Here is a 16,190-nt window from a genome sequence, read left to right as displayed (position 1 = left end):
AAAATATCAGCCCTATGTGGGTGTCTCAGTGCTTCAGCTATTTTATAGATTCTAGCAATGACCACTGTTTTTCATGGTGATCAGTATTGTCTAATAGTTTCCTGATGCTTGCGTTGTTGTATCCATCTGTAGTATCTTTTCTTAGGTGATAAGATTCTTGGGGCAGGCACTGTCTTCTTATTCTGTTTGTATAGTGCCTAGCACAGTGGGGATACTGGTCTATAGTTGGAGTCTGTAGCCACTAACGCAATACAAAGAACCAGGTTCTGATCAATGGCTCTTAATAATTTACGTGTTTTTTTTTAATTCTCAAAATAGAAACCTCTACTGTGAATTACATCAAACAATATTTCTCTAATTGTGCAGTCCTAAGTGCCATTTACAATCCTTTAAATCTTCTCCCCCCCACCTGATTGCACTGCTTATTAGAATCCTCTTCACAGACATTTACCATTTAGGATAGTTAACTTTATGCCATACCTTCTTTGCAACTCTTTGATTCGTACCATCAAGTTGAGATGACCCTGAGAATACTGTTCAATAACATCTCGTACATCATAAGGTTTTCTAGCTTGCTGCAAAACAAAACCAAAATATGAAGAGCCTGACAAATACCACAGCAAACTCAAAGACAGGCCAGTGTTTTGCCTCAATAAAAGGTTATTCAGACAACTCAGAACAATGATTCTCTACCCTATTACATGCATGAGAGAATATTAAGACTTTCCAGTTTTTTGGTTTTTTTTACCACGCCCAGGACCTTACAAATTTATTGTGGTTCATTAAAAATCTCTGTTTCTCTCTCTCTTCTTCCCCTCCATACTGTAGGGATATGTAATTTTGGACAGGTTAATGAGGAATTTAGAAATCAAAGAAGAGTGTTTGCATTTTGCTCTGAGGTTTGTGGTTATCTTTGGCTCTTCTGGAAGTAAGCTTCAGGTCACAGGCCAGTTGCCATAAACTCTCTCTCTTGCACAAACAGATTTCACTCTTCTGAGCTAATAACCAGAAGGCCAGCAATTTCACACCAGCCCATGCTAAAAGTACCGAGCCACTGGTGTCACCGAGGCCTGCCCCTTAACATCAGCCCAGTGTATTAATGTTGCTCTACTAGTGACCTTACGGAGCACTGTGCCTTGACATCAGCCCAGCAAGCAACATATGTTGAACTAGAGACCTCCCTGAAATCTGGGCCTTCGCATCAACCTGGTATTCTAGATTAGCTGTTGCATAAACGCTCCTTTAGGTCTGTAAGCAGACAAACACAGAAAACAAGATATGCTGTCCAAGTAATCTTGACACAAGTCCAGCAATATATATTCATAGATCCAAGATTAGATGGGACCACTGTGATCATCTTGCCTCCTATATGACATACACTATGGGACTACCCTCAAAATAAGGCCTAGCGGATATCTTTTAGAAAACATCCAATTATGATATACACCTCTATCTCAATATAACGCTGTCCTTGGGAGCCAAAAAATCTTAACGCGTTATAGGTGAAACCGAGTTATATTGAACTTGCTTTGATCCGCCAGAGTGCGCAGCCCTGCCCGCCCGGAGCGCTGCTTTACGGTGTTATATCCGAATTCATGTTATAGCGGGTCGCGTTATATCGGGGTAGAGGTGTAACAATTTTCAGTGATGGAGAATCCACCACAGACCTTGGTAAATTGTTCCAATTATTAATTACCTTCACTGTTAAAAATGTATGCCTCATTTCCAGTCTGAAATCATCTAGCTTCAACTTCCAGCTGCTGAGTCATGTTATACCTTTCTCTGCTAGACTGATGAGCCCATTATTAAACATTTGTTCCCCATGTAGGTATTTATAAACTGTAATTAAGTTATCCATAAACTTCCTGTTTGTTAAACTAAATAGATTGAGCTCCTGGAGCCTAGCACTATAAGGCATGTTTTCTAATCCTTTAATCATTCTCGTGGCTCTTCTCTGAACCCTTTCCAATTTATCAACAATCTTCTTGAATTATTGACAGCAGAATGGACACAGTATTTCAGTACCCATCACACCAGTTCCAAATACAGAGGTGAAATAATCTCTCTACCCCTACTCAAGATTCCCCTGTTTACACATCCAAGAATTACATTAGCCCTTTTGGCCACATCATCACACTGGAACTCATGTTCAGCTGATTATCCACCACAATCCCTAAATCTTTTTCAGAGTCACTGCTTCCCAGGATAGAGTCCCCCAGTGAATAAGTATGGCCTACATTCTCTGCTCCTAGATGTACACATTTATATTTAGCTGTATTAAAACACATATTGTTTGCTTGCGCCCTGCTTACCAAGTGAACCAGATTGCTCTGTATCAGTGACTTGTCTTGTTCGTTATTTATCACTCCCCCAATTTTTGTGTCATCTGCAAACTTTATCAGGGATGATTTTATATTTTCTTCCAGGTCATTGATAAAAATGTTAAACAGGGTAGGTCCAAGAACCAATCTCTACAGGACCTTAATAGAAACATACCCACTCTATGATGATTGCACATTTTGAGACCTATCAGTTAGCCAGCTTTAAAACTACTGAAAGTATGCCATGTTAATTTTATATTTTTTTAGTTTTTTAGTCAAAATGTCATGCGTTACCAGAAGTCTAAATATTTTACATCAACACTATCATCTTTATCATCCAAATTTATAATCTACCAAAAAAAAATCAAGTTAGTTTAACAGGATTTATTTTCCATAAACCTATTTTGATTGGCATTAATTATATTACCCTCCCTTAATTCTTTATTAATCGAGTCCTGTATCAGCCCCTCCATTATCTTGCCCAGGATCAATGTCAGACTGACAGGCCTATGATTACCTGAATCATCCTGCTTACCTTTTTTAATATTGGCACAACATCAACTTTCTTCTAGTGTTCTGGAACTTCCCCAGTGTTCCAAGACTTAATGAAAATGAAATGGATGTTGTCTCCATACATATGGAGGTGATACCCATGGAATACATTCATTTATTCTGCTCCTTTTCGGCACTTCATCTGTCTTCTAACCGCTAATTCTTTTCCCCTGGGGTTTATTTCAAACCCCCATTCCCCTTTACACAGCTGCCATTTGACTGTACCAATATCAAAAGCCCACTAATTTAAATTTCTATCAGTCTGCACAGTATGAAGAGATGGGCTCTCATGATTCAGCAATATTACCCCAAATTGTCATAAAGTCATTCTCCTTAATAGTATTAGTAATGTGGCCTGGGCTTGTGTGAAATGTTTCTACTCCATATACACATTAGGCAGTTCTTGTTTTCAAGCTTGTTTACCATGTATACATTTTCTGTTAGGCTGCATAACACAGCCTTTACTGTTTCTATCAAGCGAGAATCCAATAGGCCTACCCTTGGGAATCAGACCCAAGGCAAGTGCATGGAATAGGGAAACAATGGTAGGGTTTATTTTTTTTAAAGTTGCAGTTTAAATAGCATCCTTTTTCAAAGCTTCTAATAAGATTTATTGAGTAATGGTGAAGTTTCACAACTCTTAAATAGTTCTCAAAAGTTCCAGTATGCTGCAACACAATGAACAAATCCCCTGGTAAAAGAAACATGGTTGCACTAATCTATAAAGAGTTACTACAGTGATGAATGCTGGAGGCCCATAAATAAACAATGCCTATAAATAAATAATGCATTAAAATACAATAAACTCTCACTGATATGTTTCATACTCCAATTCAGTGTTTCCCAAACTCTTGAAAGCTGATCCTCTTTCAGAAAAATGAAGTCAGTTGTGCTCTCCCTGCCAACACACATACACTTTCCATGTGCTGTTAAAGGCTACACCTCTTAATGTACAACACTGCCACATGCCTCCAGTTATTCCACCATACAGCCCCTTCTGATGAAATAGTGGCATAGATCTTCCTCTCCTTTCTTATGTGCTTTGATCAGCCACGAAATATTTTACAATGCTAACTTTTAAAGTATCACTGCTAGCATCTGACTTCAAATGAATGGGGCAATACACACTTTAGAGCTATTGTTGCAGGCTCTCTGCAAACTCAGGCTGAGACGTCTGCTTTGGTTATGTTCATTTCACATTCTGAAAGCTTTCCTTACACCCTAACATCAAAGGCTTCATTTTTAAACCACAGGAAAGCTTAAGACAATTTGCAGACCCCAGCTGGTACTTTGGGTCCTCTTAGAGGACTACAAAGCACATTTGGGGGGGACACTACCCTAATTACTACCAACCTGTTTTGGAGAAAATTGACAGTTTGTTCTCAGCCATCAAATAAGAACACAGTATTTTAATACAGTGGTACACCCAATGTGTACAGCCTTCTTGAGGACCATCACAACAGCCTTCTTAAAGAAGAAATACACTCAAACAGCTGAAGTTTTTAAGAGCTGATATTGGAAATAGAGCGAGCTTTTCTGGAGAGAGAACTGATTTCCAGACTTCTCAAGTGTCTCTCAGGTGCAAGTTTTGCTACAGAACAGTTCTTAGGTTTTCTCTGCTGCAATTTACCCCTATGCAGAGGGCAGCACAAGGTCTATGCACTGATTCAGTTCCACTTAAGCTCTAATTTGAGGCTTTAAGGGAGACTTAAGTGCTGTATAGGGCTTGGGCTGGACTGCTAGTTCACCCATAAGTACTTTTAGCTATCTTCAAAGTCAGACACATTCAGCAGACTCAAGTTCTACTTCTAACAGGTTTAGCAGTTTCCCTTACACTTTTGAATGTTTTCTCTCTTAGCCCATAAACTTATCAAATTACTAGAGTTAATCACCTCATTTTTAAATCTCTCTCTTAACATATTTACTTTTTTCAGTTCAATCACATTATTAAGGGAATTGTAGTTCAGTTCGTCAGATACCCCAAAGCTAATCACAAACTCATGTATTTTTGGGTCACATCAGAATTGTGGAAGTAGCAGGGATGAGTATATTGACACATCTGAGCATGGACATAGGGATGGAAGAATTCACAGGAAACCTGACTCTTTAAAAAAAATCCTTTAGTTAGGATACAACTACATTGCAATAAAGACCCACAGCAAGGCCATGACTGGCCCAGGTCAGCTGACTTGGGCTGCAGGACTAAAATTTGCAGTGCAGTTGTTTGGACTCAGACTGGAGGGGGGTGGTCTCAGAGCCTGGAGGCTAATCTGACCTTGAGCACCTACACTGCAATTTTCAGCCCAGCAGGCCAAGCCCTGCAACCCTGAGTCAATTGACTTGGACTCTGAGACTTGGTGCCAAGGGCTTTTTATTGCAGTGTAGACATACCCTTAGATTCCGCAAAGAAAGGGGCAAGTTCCTCAGCTGGTATAAATTTGCATACCATCAATTTGCACTAGCCAATAATCTAGCCCATGGACTGATATTGTGAACACGATACTATCAAAAAAATTGAATACACGACTGTGACGTTACGGAATAGAGTCTAGTAAAATAAGGCTGAAAACTCTAAACTCAGAACTACTTAGCTACAAGACAAGTCTAATTTAACAGAAATGAAAACAATAGGCTTGGTCTTGCATTCCTTGCACTCACAGGGATGGGATGTGGAGGCCTGATAACAAAATGAGTAAGTACGTTATAGCCTGCTTTTTAAGTTACCCTGCTGCTTCTCTCAGCTAAGGAATAGTAAAGTCGGAGGCCTGGAAAGCTTAGATTGTGTGCATAAAGTTAAGGTGCATTACTAGGTAGGAATGTGTATTTAACAGTCAGAGCTGATTATCTTGTGCTTACTTTATCTAATTAGGATGGGCATATGAAAAATTGACACAGTAAATGATCTTTCAGGAGGAAATGCTTATCATGATTATAACTTAGTAGTTGGAAGCTTTGTTAGCTTGGTTGACAAAAGAGAATTTGCAAGTCGGAATAGAATAACCAGGCCCGACCGTATTGAAAAAGCAAATATATAAGCCAGTTCCAATAGCTTTCAATGACATTGCCTGTTTCATCCCTTTGCTAATTAGGAGCATTACTGATGATGATGATGATGATCTAAATGGGTTAGTGTGACAGAATACACCCTGTATTTACACTCAACACAGTACTGTAATAATCTTTGTACAAAGTATGCTTTGTAAGGTATCTTTTGAAAACTCATAGTTTGCTGGTCAGCATTGTCATTGGGAGGGATTGCAACTGCTTTGGAGGACAGGGTCAAAATTCAAAATGATCTGGATAAGTTGGAGAAATGGTCTGAGGTAAACAGGATGAAGTTCAATAAAGATAAATGCAAAGTGCTCCACTTAGGAAGGAACAATCAGTTTCACACATACAGAATGGGAAGAGACTGTCTAGGAAGGAGTATGGCAGAAAGAGATCTAGGGGTCGTAGTGGACCACAAGCTTAATATGAGTCAACAGTGTGATACTGTTGCAAAAAAAGCAAACGTGATTCTGGGATGCATTAACAGGTGTGTTGTAAACAAGACACGAGAAGTCATTCTTCCGCTTTACTCTGCTCTGGTTAGGCCTCAACTGGAGTATTGTGTCCAGTTCTGGGCACCGCATTTCAAGAAAGATGTGGAGAAATTGGAGAGGGTCCAGAGAAGAGCAACAAGAATGATTAAAGGTCTTGAGAACATGACCTATGAAGGAAGGCTGAAGGAATTGGGTTTGTTTAGTTTGGAAAAGAGAAGACTGAGAGGGGACATGATAGCAGTTTTCAGGTATCTAAAAGGGTGTCACCAGGAGGAGGGAGAAAACTTGTTCACCTTAGCCTCCAATGATAGAACAAGAAGCAATGGGCTTAAACTGCAGCAAGGGAGATTTAGGTTGGACATTAGGAAAAAGTTCCTAACTGTCAGGGTAGTTAAACACTGGAATAGATTGCCTAGGGAAGTTGTGGAATCTCCATCTCTGGAGATATTTAAGAGTAGGTTAGATAAATGTCTATCAGGGATGGTCTAGACAGTATTTGGTCCTGCCATGATGGCAGGGGACTGGACTCGATGACCTCTCGAGGTCCCTTCCAGTCCTAGAGTCTATGAGTCTATGAGTCTATGAGTCCTAGTAAAAATGTGTGTGACAACACTGTGAAGTTATCAGATTTCCCTGTATGGTATTATTAACACATGTTCCACAACCCTGTCCAAACAGAAGTTGGCAAACAGGTCTGTCCTAAACAAAGGGATGTGTGCTCTACTTAATTTGCATTTGAACAGTAAACAGAGACATCCAGAAGGAAAGGAAGACAAAGGAAGTTCAAACAGGTGAAAAAAACCAGCAGGAAATATCCTTCCACATCAACACTTTGCATCCTGGGTCTCAGCTGGAAATGCTTTTCAAGAGAGGGACTGAAGCTATAAAAAAGAGGGGAAAACCCCCCAAGGCACCTCCCTCTATCTCCCTGCCTATCACATTCACTCCACCTGAAGAGATAAAGGAAGCAGGCACTGGACTTTGGGGGAAGGGTACTGACCTAAGAGTTTGGTCAGTAATTTGCTGGAGAATGTAGTGAGAAATTTTGCTTCAATCTAATTGGTTTGTTAAGTTAGGCATTAGTGAACATCTTATCTTTATTTTTCCTGTAACCATTTCTGACTTTTATGCCTCATTGCTTGTACTTACTAAAAATCTCTCTCTTTGTAGTTAATAAACTTGTTTTCCTGTTTTATCTAATCAGGTGTGTTCAAGTTGAAGTGTCTGGATAACTGCATTTGGGGTAACAAGTTGTGTGCATATTATTCTCTTAAAGGAGTAACAGACTGAATGTATTCGTACTGCCCAGGAGAGGGCTTGGCAGTACAGGACATACATTTCTGGGGGAAAATCTAGGAGTGGAAGTGTATTGGGGTCACCCTGTGGTAATTTTTAAGGCTGGTAAGAGCCAAGTTGTGGCTAGCTGGCTGCAGCACACACACAGACATAGATGGGAGTAATTTACATGCCAGAGGCTGTTTGTGAGTAGCAAGGCATAGTAAGGGCACCCCAGGTTACAGGGCAGGGGTGACCGAGCTACTTATTAGTCTGGATTGTATCCTGGTATGCCACAAGTATCAGAGGGGTAGCTGTGTTAGTCTGGATCTGTAAAAGCAGCAAAGAATCCTGTGCATCTTATAGACTAACAGATGTTTTGGAGCATGAGCTTTCATGGGGATGACATGCATCTGACGAAGTGGGTATTCACCCACTAAAGTTCATGCTCCAAAACGTCTGTTAGTCTATAAGGTGTCACAAGATTCTTTGCTGCTGGTATGCCACAGTGAGGAAGGATTTTTGCATCAAATATAGAGTTTTCAGAAGGCGCAAGAGTGAATGACAAACATTAAATATAGGCACAGCTGTGTATTATTGTTCCTTATTAGCTGAATGTGCAGCAGCTGCATGCACAGAGCAGTTCTCCAGGAGTCAAACAAGGGAGAGGGAAGCGAATGCTAAGGAAATTTCTGGGAAGCACAACCGAACAGTACAAATGTGTGCAACAGCCTTTGAAGTACAAGTTGCTTTGAACTATTTTGTTTTCCAGAGACCTCACAGTGATTATAGAAGATTACATACACAACTCCTGATTGATAGCAAGGTAACTGAATTACATATAAAATACAGTCCAGGAAGTAGTAAGACTTTGAATTATAAGGCTATAAATACATCAAGAGCTTCTGGTGACATCATTATAAACCACAACAGAGACACTAGTTCCTCATGTCATCACTGGACCCCCAAGCTGCATTTTTAGCTTTGTACATCATGTACAGCAGATTTTTAATTTTTGATTCTACAGTGCATGAATGAAAGATATTTTTGCAGAAAACTAATTTAGTCAACAGAAAACTTACCTGGAATGAAAAAGATTTTTTTTTAAATTAGACTGAGGACACAAGGATCATGTTCTGCTCTCCTGTACTGTTTGTGTGCATTAGATTTGTGCCAGTGCACATAACTTTGAGTCCAGGAGTTTAAAAGCTTTCACAATTGTAATAGGATATAAAAATGTTGTTATGCTAGTGAATTAATTAAATAGGACATTCAAGAATGGTACTCTGCTTTAAAAGTAAATTATAGGGTGGATAAACTAGGCTGTACTAGAAGTGATTTGTTCCTGATGCATAAAATTCACTCTTGTGCAGAGGGGTAGAGTAAGACATAAGGCACCGTCCATGATCCTTTTAATCCCTCAAAATACCATTTTCTACTAGATTCTATAGAACCTTTCATCAACAGTGATGTATTCACCCCTGTGGAGACAGTACAGCATCTAAATGGTGCTAAGGGGTGAAAAAATTTCTACACAATTTTAAACAATCCTACAGACTTTATGAGTGAATAATATCCTTGTTATAGAGTTCTATAGAATGGTTTTAAAATGTCTATGGAAAGAATATTACTCTCTGTGGTGGTGCCTAATGATGCCACTATATTTAGAGAGTTGTGTTATAAAATGGCCTCAAAATTGTGCATACATTTCGGCTTTACTCGAAAGTGGTCTTTTAGCGTAATATTTCACTTTTACTTTTCACATCATTAGAAATGTCTGTGTAGTCTCCATTTGGTTTCTCATTATAACTTTTTAACAAGAAGTGTTTGAAACTGGGCTCTAGTTGACATTTGTCTTTGACAGTCCAACCATCCATTGTTAACTGATACCTTTTTCAAAAACAACACATAGCTACATAGAATTTGATAGACAGGTGTATCCTGAATACATCTGGTGCAGTTTAAGAACCTTGCTGCACTGAGATCTATTTTGGGTAAATTTGGGACATTTTCTTTATTCTTCCAACATCATACTTATGGATGCACCCTTAAAAAAAATATTTAGGCACTGATCTTGCAAATACTTAACTTTAAGCACAAGTAGTCCCATTAACCTGAGCTGAGGTTTTTTGATTTTCTAACATTTTTATTTTCAACAACAAAAAAACCCATACATTTTCCATGGAAAGCAGATGCTTTTGGCAGAAAATTTTCAAAAAAAAAATTCTATGAACATTTTTTGACAACCCTAATTCTAAACATGCTTACCATGTTAGCTTTCAAGACTGCCATCATTCAATATTGGATTAATTTAAACATTGGGTTGGACTGGTTAATAGAAACTGTAGAGTCAATAGCTGGTACATATTTTAAATCTAAACATTTTATTCCCTTAAGACTCCTCTTTGTGGACATACAATAGAGCAAAGTAGATTTGCAATATACTGTACATTCAAAGGAAGAATGTCTGATTTTCCCAATTTGGTGGGAAGTTTTCAAAAGCACTTGATAAATTTAGGAGCATAAATCCCATTGAAATTCAATGGTATTTGTGGTCTTTGAGTCATGTAGGGTTTTTTGAAAATTTTACCTTAAATACCTTAGAACTTTTCTAACTTTGTAACTGAAAATAAAACTTTACTGGAAGATTCTGCAGCACATCATTAGCATATAGTATGGCCTTGAGGTATATTTCATTTAGATGTAAACTTACAACTTTTGAATGGCTAAGACTAATTGTTCAAGAATAATTACAAATGCTGGGAAAGATAGAGAACTTCCTTATGGGATTTGGATAGATGGCCCGGAACATGTTTTCTTGCAGATAGCAAAACATACAGCAAAATGGAGGAGCCAGTTTAGCAAATCGAGTGCCAAGCACAAACAAGTTTTAAGTGTGAAGAGAATAGTCCCACTACATTCAGTCCAATGGTTTTTCAGCTTCTATCTATCAAGTGATCTGCTGCAGGGGACTTTAGTTTACTCTCCAGGTGGATAATGTTGTACAAGGTATTCAGGCATTTTCAAAATCTGTTTTGACAAAGCCCGGGTGGGAAATAGAAATAAGGTGTGGAACTATTGTTTCTAAGCCTCTTAGTTAATACCATGACTAATCTTTGATACCAGTATGAACCCCCTTCAAATTTCAAGTCCCTGCCCCAAAACACGGAGGAACTAGATTTTTCTCAACTAAACGGTTGTAAGAATTATTTTTAATATGGCAAAACACCAAATATTTGCTTAATCTTGTTCTCAGAAACAGCTAAACCATTTAAGTTGAAACTTTCCACAAAAATGTGACCTGTGGCAAAAACTCAGCATATAAAGAACGTTTCAACCTGAATAGTTAAGGTTGGGTAAAGTTATAAGCAACTGGAGACAGGGCCTTATAGTATGAAGTGTCAGACAAGTCTAACCATACGCAGCACTACCAGCTACACCAATAATAGAAAATATTCCAGATGAGATTTTGTTTTCAAAATCATTAAACACAACCTACATATTAAAATAGCCTGATAATGTTTATAAATTTCAGTGATGAAATGAGGGCCCAGGTTTTGTGGTTGCAGGAAATAAATGTCTCATTTCATTTCTTATTAACAAATGATGCTTCTAAGGATTGATAATAATTGTTGACCAACTACTTTTTAATAGTCCCCATCCCCTTTTAAATATTTATAGGGAAAGAGTAACAAACTCATTTTAGATGGAGTGGATTGAAGGTGGGAAAAGTATTGTTATGATTATTAATAATGGTGTCTAAGTCACTTTTGAAAATGGGACTTACACTCCTAAGCCACTGAAGCACTTTTCAAAATTTTACCTTTTACGCCTATTGTGCAAGGATTTTCAAATTTATTAATTGAATGTATTACTATATATTTATTAGAGTAGCAAGTACAATGAATGGAGCTAAGCTCATTTACAGCATTTCAGGCCTTATATTTTTCAGTGTAAAACTAAATCATATAGGGGGAGATTTGCAAAAAGGCCAAAGGAATATAAAGGCACAAAGCCCACTGACTTCCATTAGTGAATTACTGATACAAGCTACACTGATATAAGCGATTCTAAATCAGAGTGTTGATACAGGGGTTCCTATTGGGTTAACTAAATTGGTTTAAAAAACCCCACAGCTTTGACAGACAGGTGCAACTTTTTAGTTTGACCAGGCCAAAGTTAATTAGCCACTGTTAAATGCTTATGTATCCAAAATACCAGCAACTGAAACGAGACAGAAGAAATGTCAATGTAGGCTATAGGCATAGAGATAACTGATTATCTCATGAACTTCGAAGATTTTTTTTTACCTCTATAGGAGGGGCAAAAGAAAAGAAGCAGAAACTTTGCACTATGCTAACAAATTTCCATCCCTGCCCCTTATCAGGACTTCATTAACATTGAGTATGAGATAGAAAACAAGGTTAAAGTAGTATTTTAATCTCTAAGCCTACTGAGTCAGCATGACAATAACACACAACTCAGAATTAATGAAGACATATGAGAATGTTTGCATTGCAAGAAGGAGATGGAGATAACAGCAGGTGAAAGGTCAAGTCCATTAGCAGAAAACAACATTTTAATTCAGGCTGCATTTCAGCAGGTTAGCCTATTCCCAGTGTGTCCACAGTGGACTAACCTGATGCTAAACAACCACCCTATTCAAGGAGGGAGAGAATAGTGGGTGTGACTCACCATTACTGATATGAATTGTGCTAGTCTCTTTTTCTTACATTTATAGAAGAAACAATAAGCCAGGAGTATAAAAGGGCTTATTTAGAAAACTAGCCCTCTGTTCAAAACATACCTGAAATTTTTTCTTTGCCACAAAGTACTGCATCCTTCGTATCACCTTAATGGCAGCACGGTGGTGTTCTCGCAGCCTGTAGGAAAAATGAGACGAGTGAGTTCAGTGAAAGAGATCATCTCCAGCCATATAATAAGGATAATAACCTTCATTAAGTGCTTCAGTGTCAAGTGAATGTTTATGTAAGAAGCAACAATTCCTTCTGCGGATACAACACACCATTATTGAGACCACACATACCAAAAAAAAAAAAAAAAAAGCTTTTAAAATCTGGAATTTTATCTCTACGGTTTATGCTTGGATGCAGTGTATTGCACAATGTTAAGTGGTGACCATATGAATCTCTCCCTGTGTCAAGTGAGCCCTCTCCCATCTCTCCTGCTTTCTCTTTCTCTCAAAAGCCCCAGACATGAGCATTTAGAACTTTAGCTCTCAGGTTTCTTTTTTATATACAAGCACCCTAGTATCGTAGCCTATAGTATAGCTTTTTCTTTCCAGATCTTTTGCAAGTTTTCCTTCACTTGCACTAATTTGTACTTTTAGGAAAACCATCACTGCATGAATGGTACTATAGCAGTATATGAAACGTTAACAATAAGTAACATGTGGAAGTCCCCTATAAACACAAATAGAATAGAATCAAGAAACGCTAAGTACTTCATAATAACTGATTACCATAAAGCTTTTGCTTTTCACAACACATAGTATTAAACATTATACTTTATTTAATATAGATTATAAAAATGACAGGTTTTTCTTTATACTTTTAATTATATTTTAAAATATTTTAAATGTGATAAATATATTTTCTTAAAATTATAATCAGATATGTTTACGATTTATTCAAATGATTTCTTTTTAATTGTCATTCTTCATCTATAATAAATGAAAAACACTTAGTGTTATAGACACTTACCCACTATAAATACATCATTTTAAACTGGGCTACTTTGACTTTTATCCCAGTAGTATTCAGTACTTCTACTAACTACTAAAGGGCACAAGCAGTAGAGCAGTGCTGACGTTACTTAGATTTTCCAAATGTATTTTCTTTGTCATTTATTATCAGTAATGGTTGTTTATAAAGCCATATTTACACACATGAAGACTTCATTTGCTGCTAAATAGTGCATTCTGTTTATATTGAGCTGACAGCCTTCGTACCCTCCCTGGGATGGGAATCTCTCACAACAAGGTCCTTTACATGTTTAGGTCTCTTGCAGAACACAGCTCAGCAGTATGGTCAGCACTACACATAATCTGATTTTTCCTGAGTAGCCACACATTTCCTCCAGCAAACAGTTTTTCCACGGTGTAATTGGTGAAATTCCACCTTCTGGGCAATATTGCAAATGTTCACAAATTTGCTCCTCTCCCTATCTGGAAAGCCAACCATTTTCATACAGAATGGTCTTACTCTGCACCTTGTCCAATTCATATATATGTTTTTTGAGGTGGGGCAACCAGAACTGCACACAGTATTTAAGGTGTGGATGCACCATGGATTTATATAGTGGCATTATGATATTTTCTGTCTTATTATTTACCACTTTCCTAATGCTTCCTAATAGTCTGTTAGGTTTTTTGACTACGGTTGTATATTGAACAGATATTTTCAGGAAAATTATCCACGACTCCAAGATCTCTCTTGAGTGGTAACAGCTAATTTTGACCCCATCATTTTGTATGCATAATTGTGATTATGTTTTCCAATGTGCTTTATTTTGCACTTAACAACATTGAATTTCATCTGCCATTTTGTTGCCCAGTCACCCAGTTTAGTGAGATCCCTTTGTATCTCTTTGCCATCTGCTTTGGACTTAACTATCTTAAGTAATTTTGGATCATCTGAAAATTTTGCCACCTTACACTTCACTCCCTTTTCCAAACCATTTATGGCTATGTTCAATAGCACTGGACCCAGGACAGATCTGTGGGGTGCTCTGCTATTTACCTCTCTCTCCATTGTGAAAACTGACCATTTATTCCTACCTTTTGTTTCCTGTCTTTTAACCAGTTACTGATCCATGAGAGGACCTTCCCTCTTATCCCATGCCTGCTAATTTTGCTTAAGAGTCTTTGGTGAGGGACCTTGTCAAAGGCTTTCTTAAAGTCCAAGAACACTATAATAAATTGATCACTATTGTCCACATTTGTTGGCCCCCTCAAAGAATTCTAATAGACAGACAAAGCACGATTTCCCTTTACAAAAGTGGTGATGATTCTTCCCCAACACACTGTGTTTATTTATGAGTCTGATAACTGTGTTCTTTACTATATTTTCAATCAATTTGCCTGGTACTGAAGTTAGGCTTACTGGCCTGTAATTGCCAGGATTATCTCTGGAGACAGGTTGCACAGGACAGTTAGTAGTTCTGCAATTTCATATCTGAGTTCCTTCACAACTTTTGGGTGAATACCATCTGGTTCTGGTGATGGATTACTGTTCCATTTATCAGTTAAAATAGCTCTCCCCAGAAAAACGCTAGTTTTTAACCTGGTAAAAATTGCCTCTTGTTTTCATAACCCCTTCTCCTTCCCACCACATAAGGTTTTCCAGTGCATCCGTTTTTAATCACTCTTTGTTTAATGCTAATGTTTACTTCTCTGAAAGGAAAACAGAAAATTCACACATTTCTTTTATTCTTCTATACCACAACCCCTTTAGAAACTCCCACATAACACTTGTTGTTTTGCTAACATTGAAAAAAGTCCCTGCATACAAGGCTCTCCTACTTCCCAGAGATTAAATGTTTTTGGAGTGAAAGAAAGAAATAAGGATTTTAATTAGTAGCCAAGGTTATGATTCTTGGTTGTTTGATGTCTTCTGCAAACTGGTAACAAATGCTTTAGTAAATGTAGAGTTTAAACATTAACTCACAATATTTGATTGTATGACCATTTGTGACATACCTGTAGTCTCTAGGCAGACAGTGGATGTATTAACAAATCTATAATTTCAGGGACTTCTTCCTATGTGCATATTTGTCAACCAGCTATATAGTATATTTTCATTCTCTAAGCAATATTTTCATGACTAGCTGCACACTCCTGAAAATCTGACCACTTTTAGCTGGGAGCTGAGCACTCTTGAAAATCTAGCCCCTAAATTTCACAGGTTTGGACTTGCTTAGCTTTGGAAAAAAGTTTTATAAATATTTCATGGGTAGGATCAGGGGGAGGGAGAGCTGAGTTATAAAAAAAAAAAGACATTTTCCTTTTGCAAGTATATTTACATAAAACCATGCATGAGACTCTATGATATAGTGTTATGAACTTAATGGATATCTCTGAGGTGACCTGTAAGTAAATATGAGTGCTCCTAATAATCAAGAGAAGTAGTCAACACCATCATTATCTTAAAATGAAGCTTAAACATTTTTATGCCTGTAAAATCCAGACCCACAGAGAATCACTGACTGTGGCTTCAGGTGACATCCCAGCATGCATTATGCTGGACAGAAGCCAGGTAAGGCTTTTTTCCCCCTTTCCCAGCAATGTTTCACAGTTATTTCACTCTCGCTCTTTCTCTGAACTCTCCTCCCCCTCCTTCTTTATTTAAGTGAATTTAATGTTACTGAAAGACAACTCTAATGGCTCAAGTGTTCTTTCCACATGGCAAGCTTGCAATGCACTGTAGGCTTGTTGTCGGGATCATCTCAGGAGGTGGGAAGGATATTATAGTTCTAATGT

General features: G+C 37.9%; 1 protein-coding gene across 1 annotated transcript in view; it reads right to left on the bottom strand.

The window, feature by feature from the left end:
- KCNQ1 (potassium voltage-gated channel subfamily Q member 1) overlaps nucleotides 1-16,190 on the bottom strand; it is a 570,329-nt gene that overhangs the window by 149,133 nt on the left and 405,006 nt on the right. Inside the window, exons 12-13 of the mRNA XM_050953696.1 lie at nucleotides 12,498-12,573; nucleotides 481-575 (exon numbers count right to left, since the gene is read on the bottom strand). Of these exons, the coding sequence (XP_050809653.1) occupies nucleotides 481-575; nucleotides 12,498-12,573 (171 nt within the window). The remainder of the gene's footprint in view (nucleotides 1-480; nucleotides 576-12,497; nucleotides 12,574-16,190) is intronic.

The sequence above is a fragment of the Gopherus flavomarginatus genome, chromosome 5 (assembly GCF_025201925.1).
Source record: "Gopherus flavomarginatus isolate rGopFla2 chromosome 5, rGopFla2.mat.asm, whole genome shotgun sequence".
NCBI classification, from domain to species: Eukaryota; Metazoa; Chordata; order Testudines; family Testudinidae; genus Gopherus; species Gopherus flavomarginatus.
Note: the sequence above shows the minus strand (reverse complement) of the source record. Positions and strands in the feature narration are given on the sequence as shown.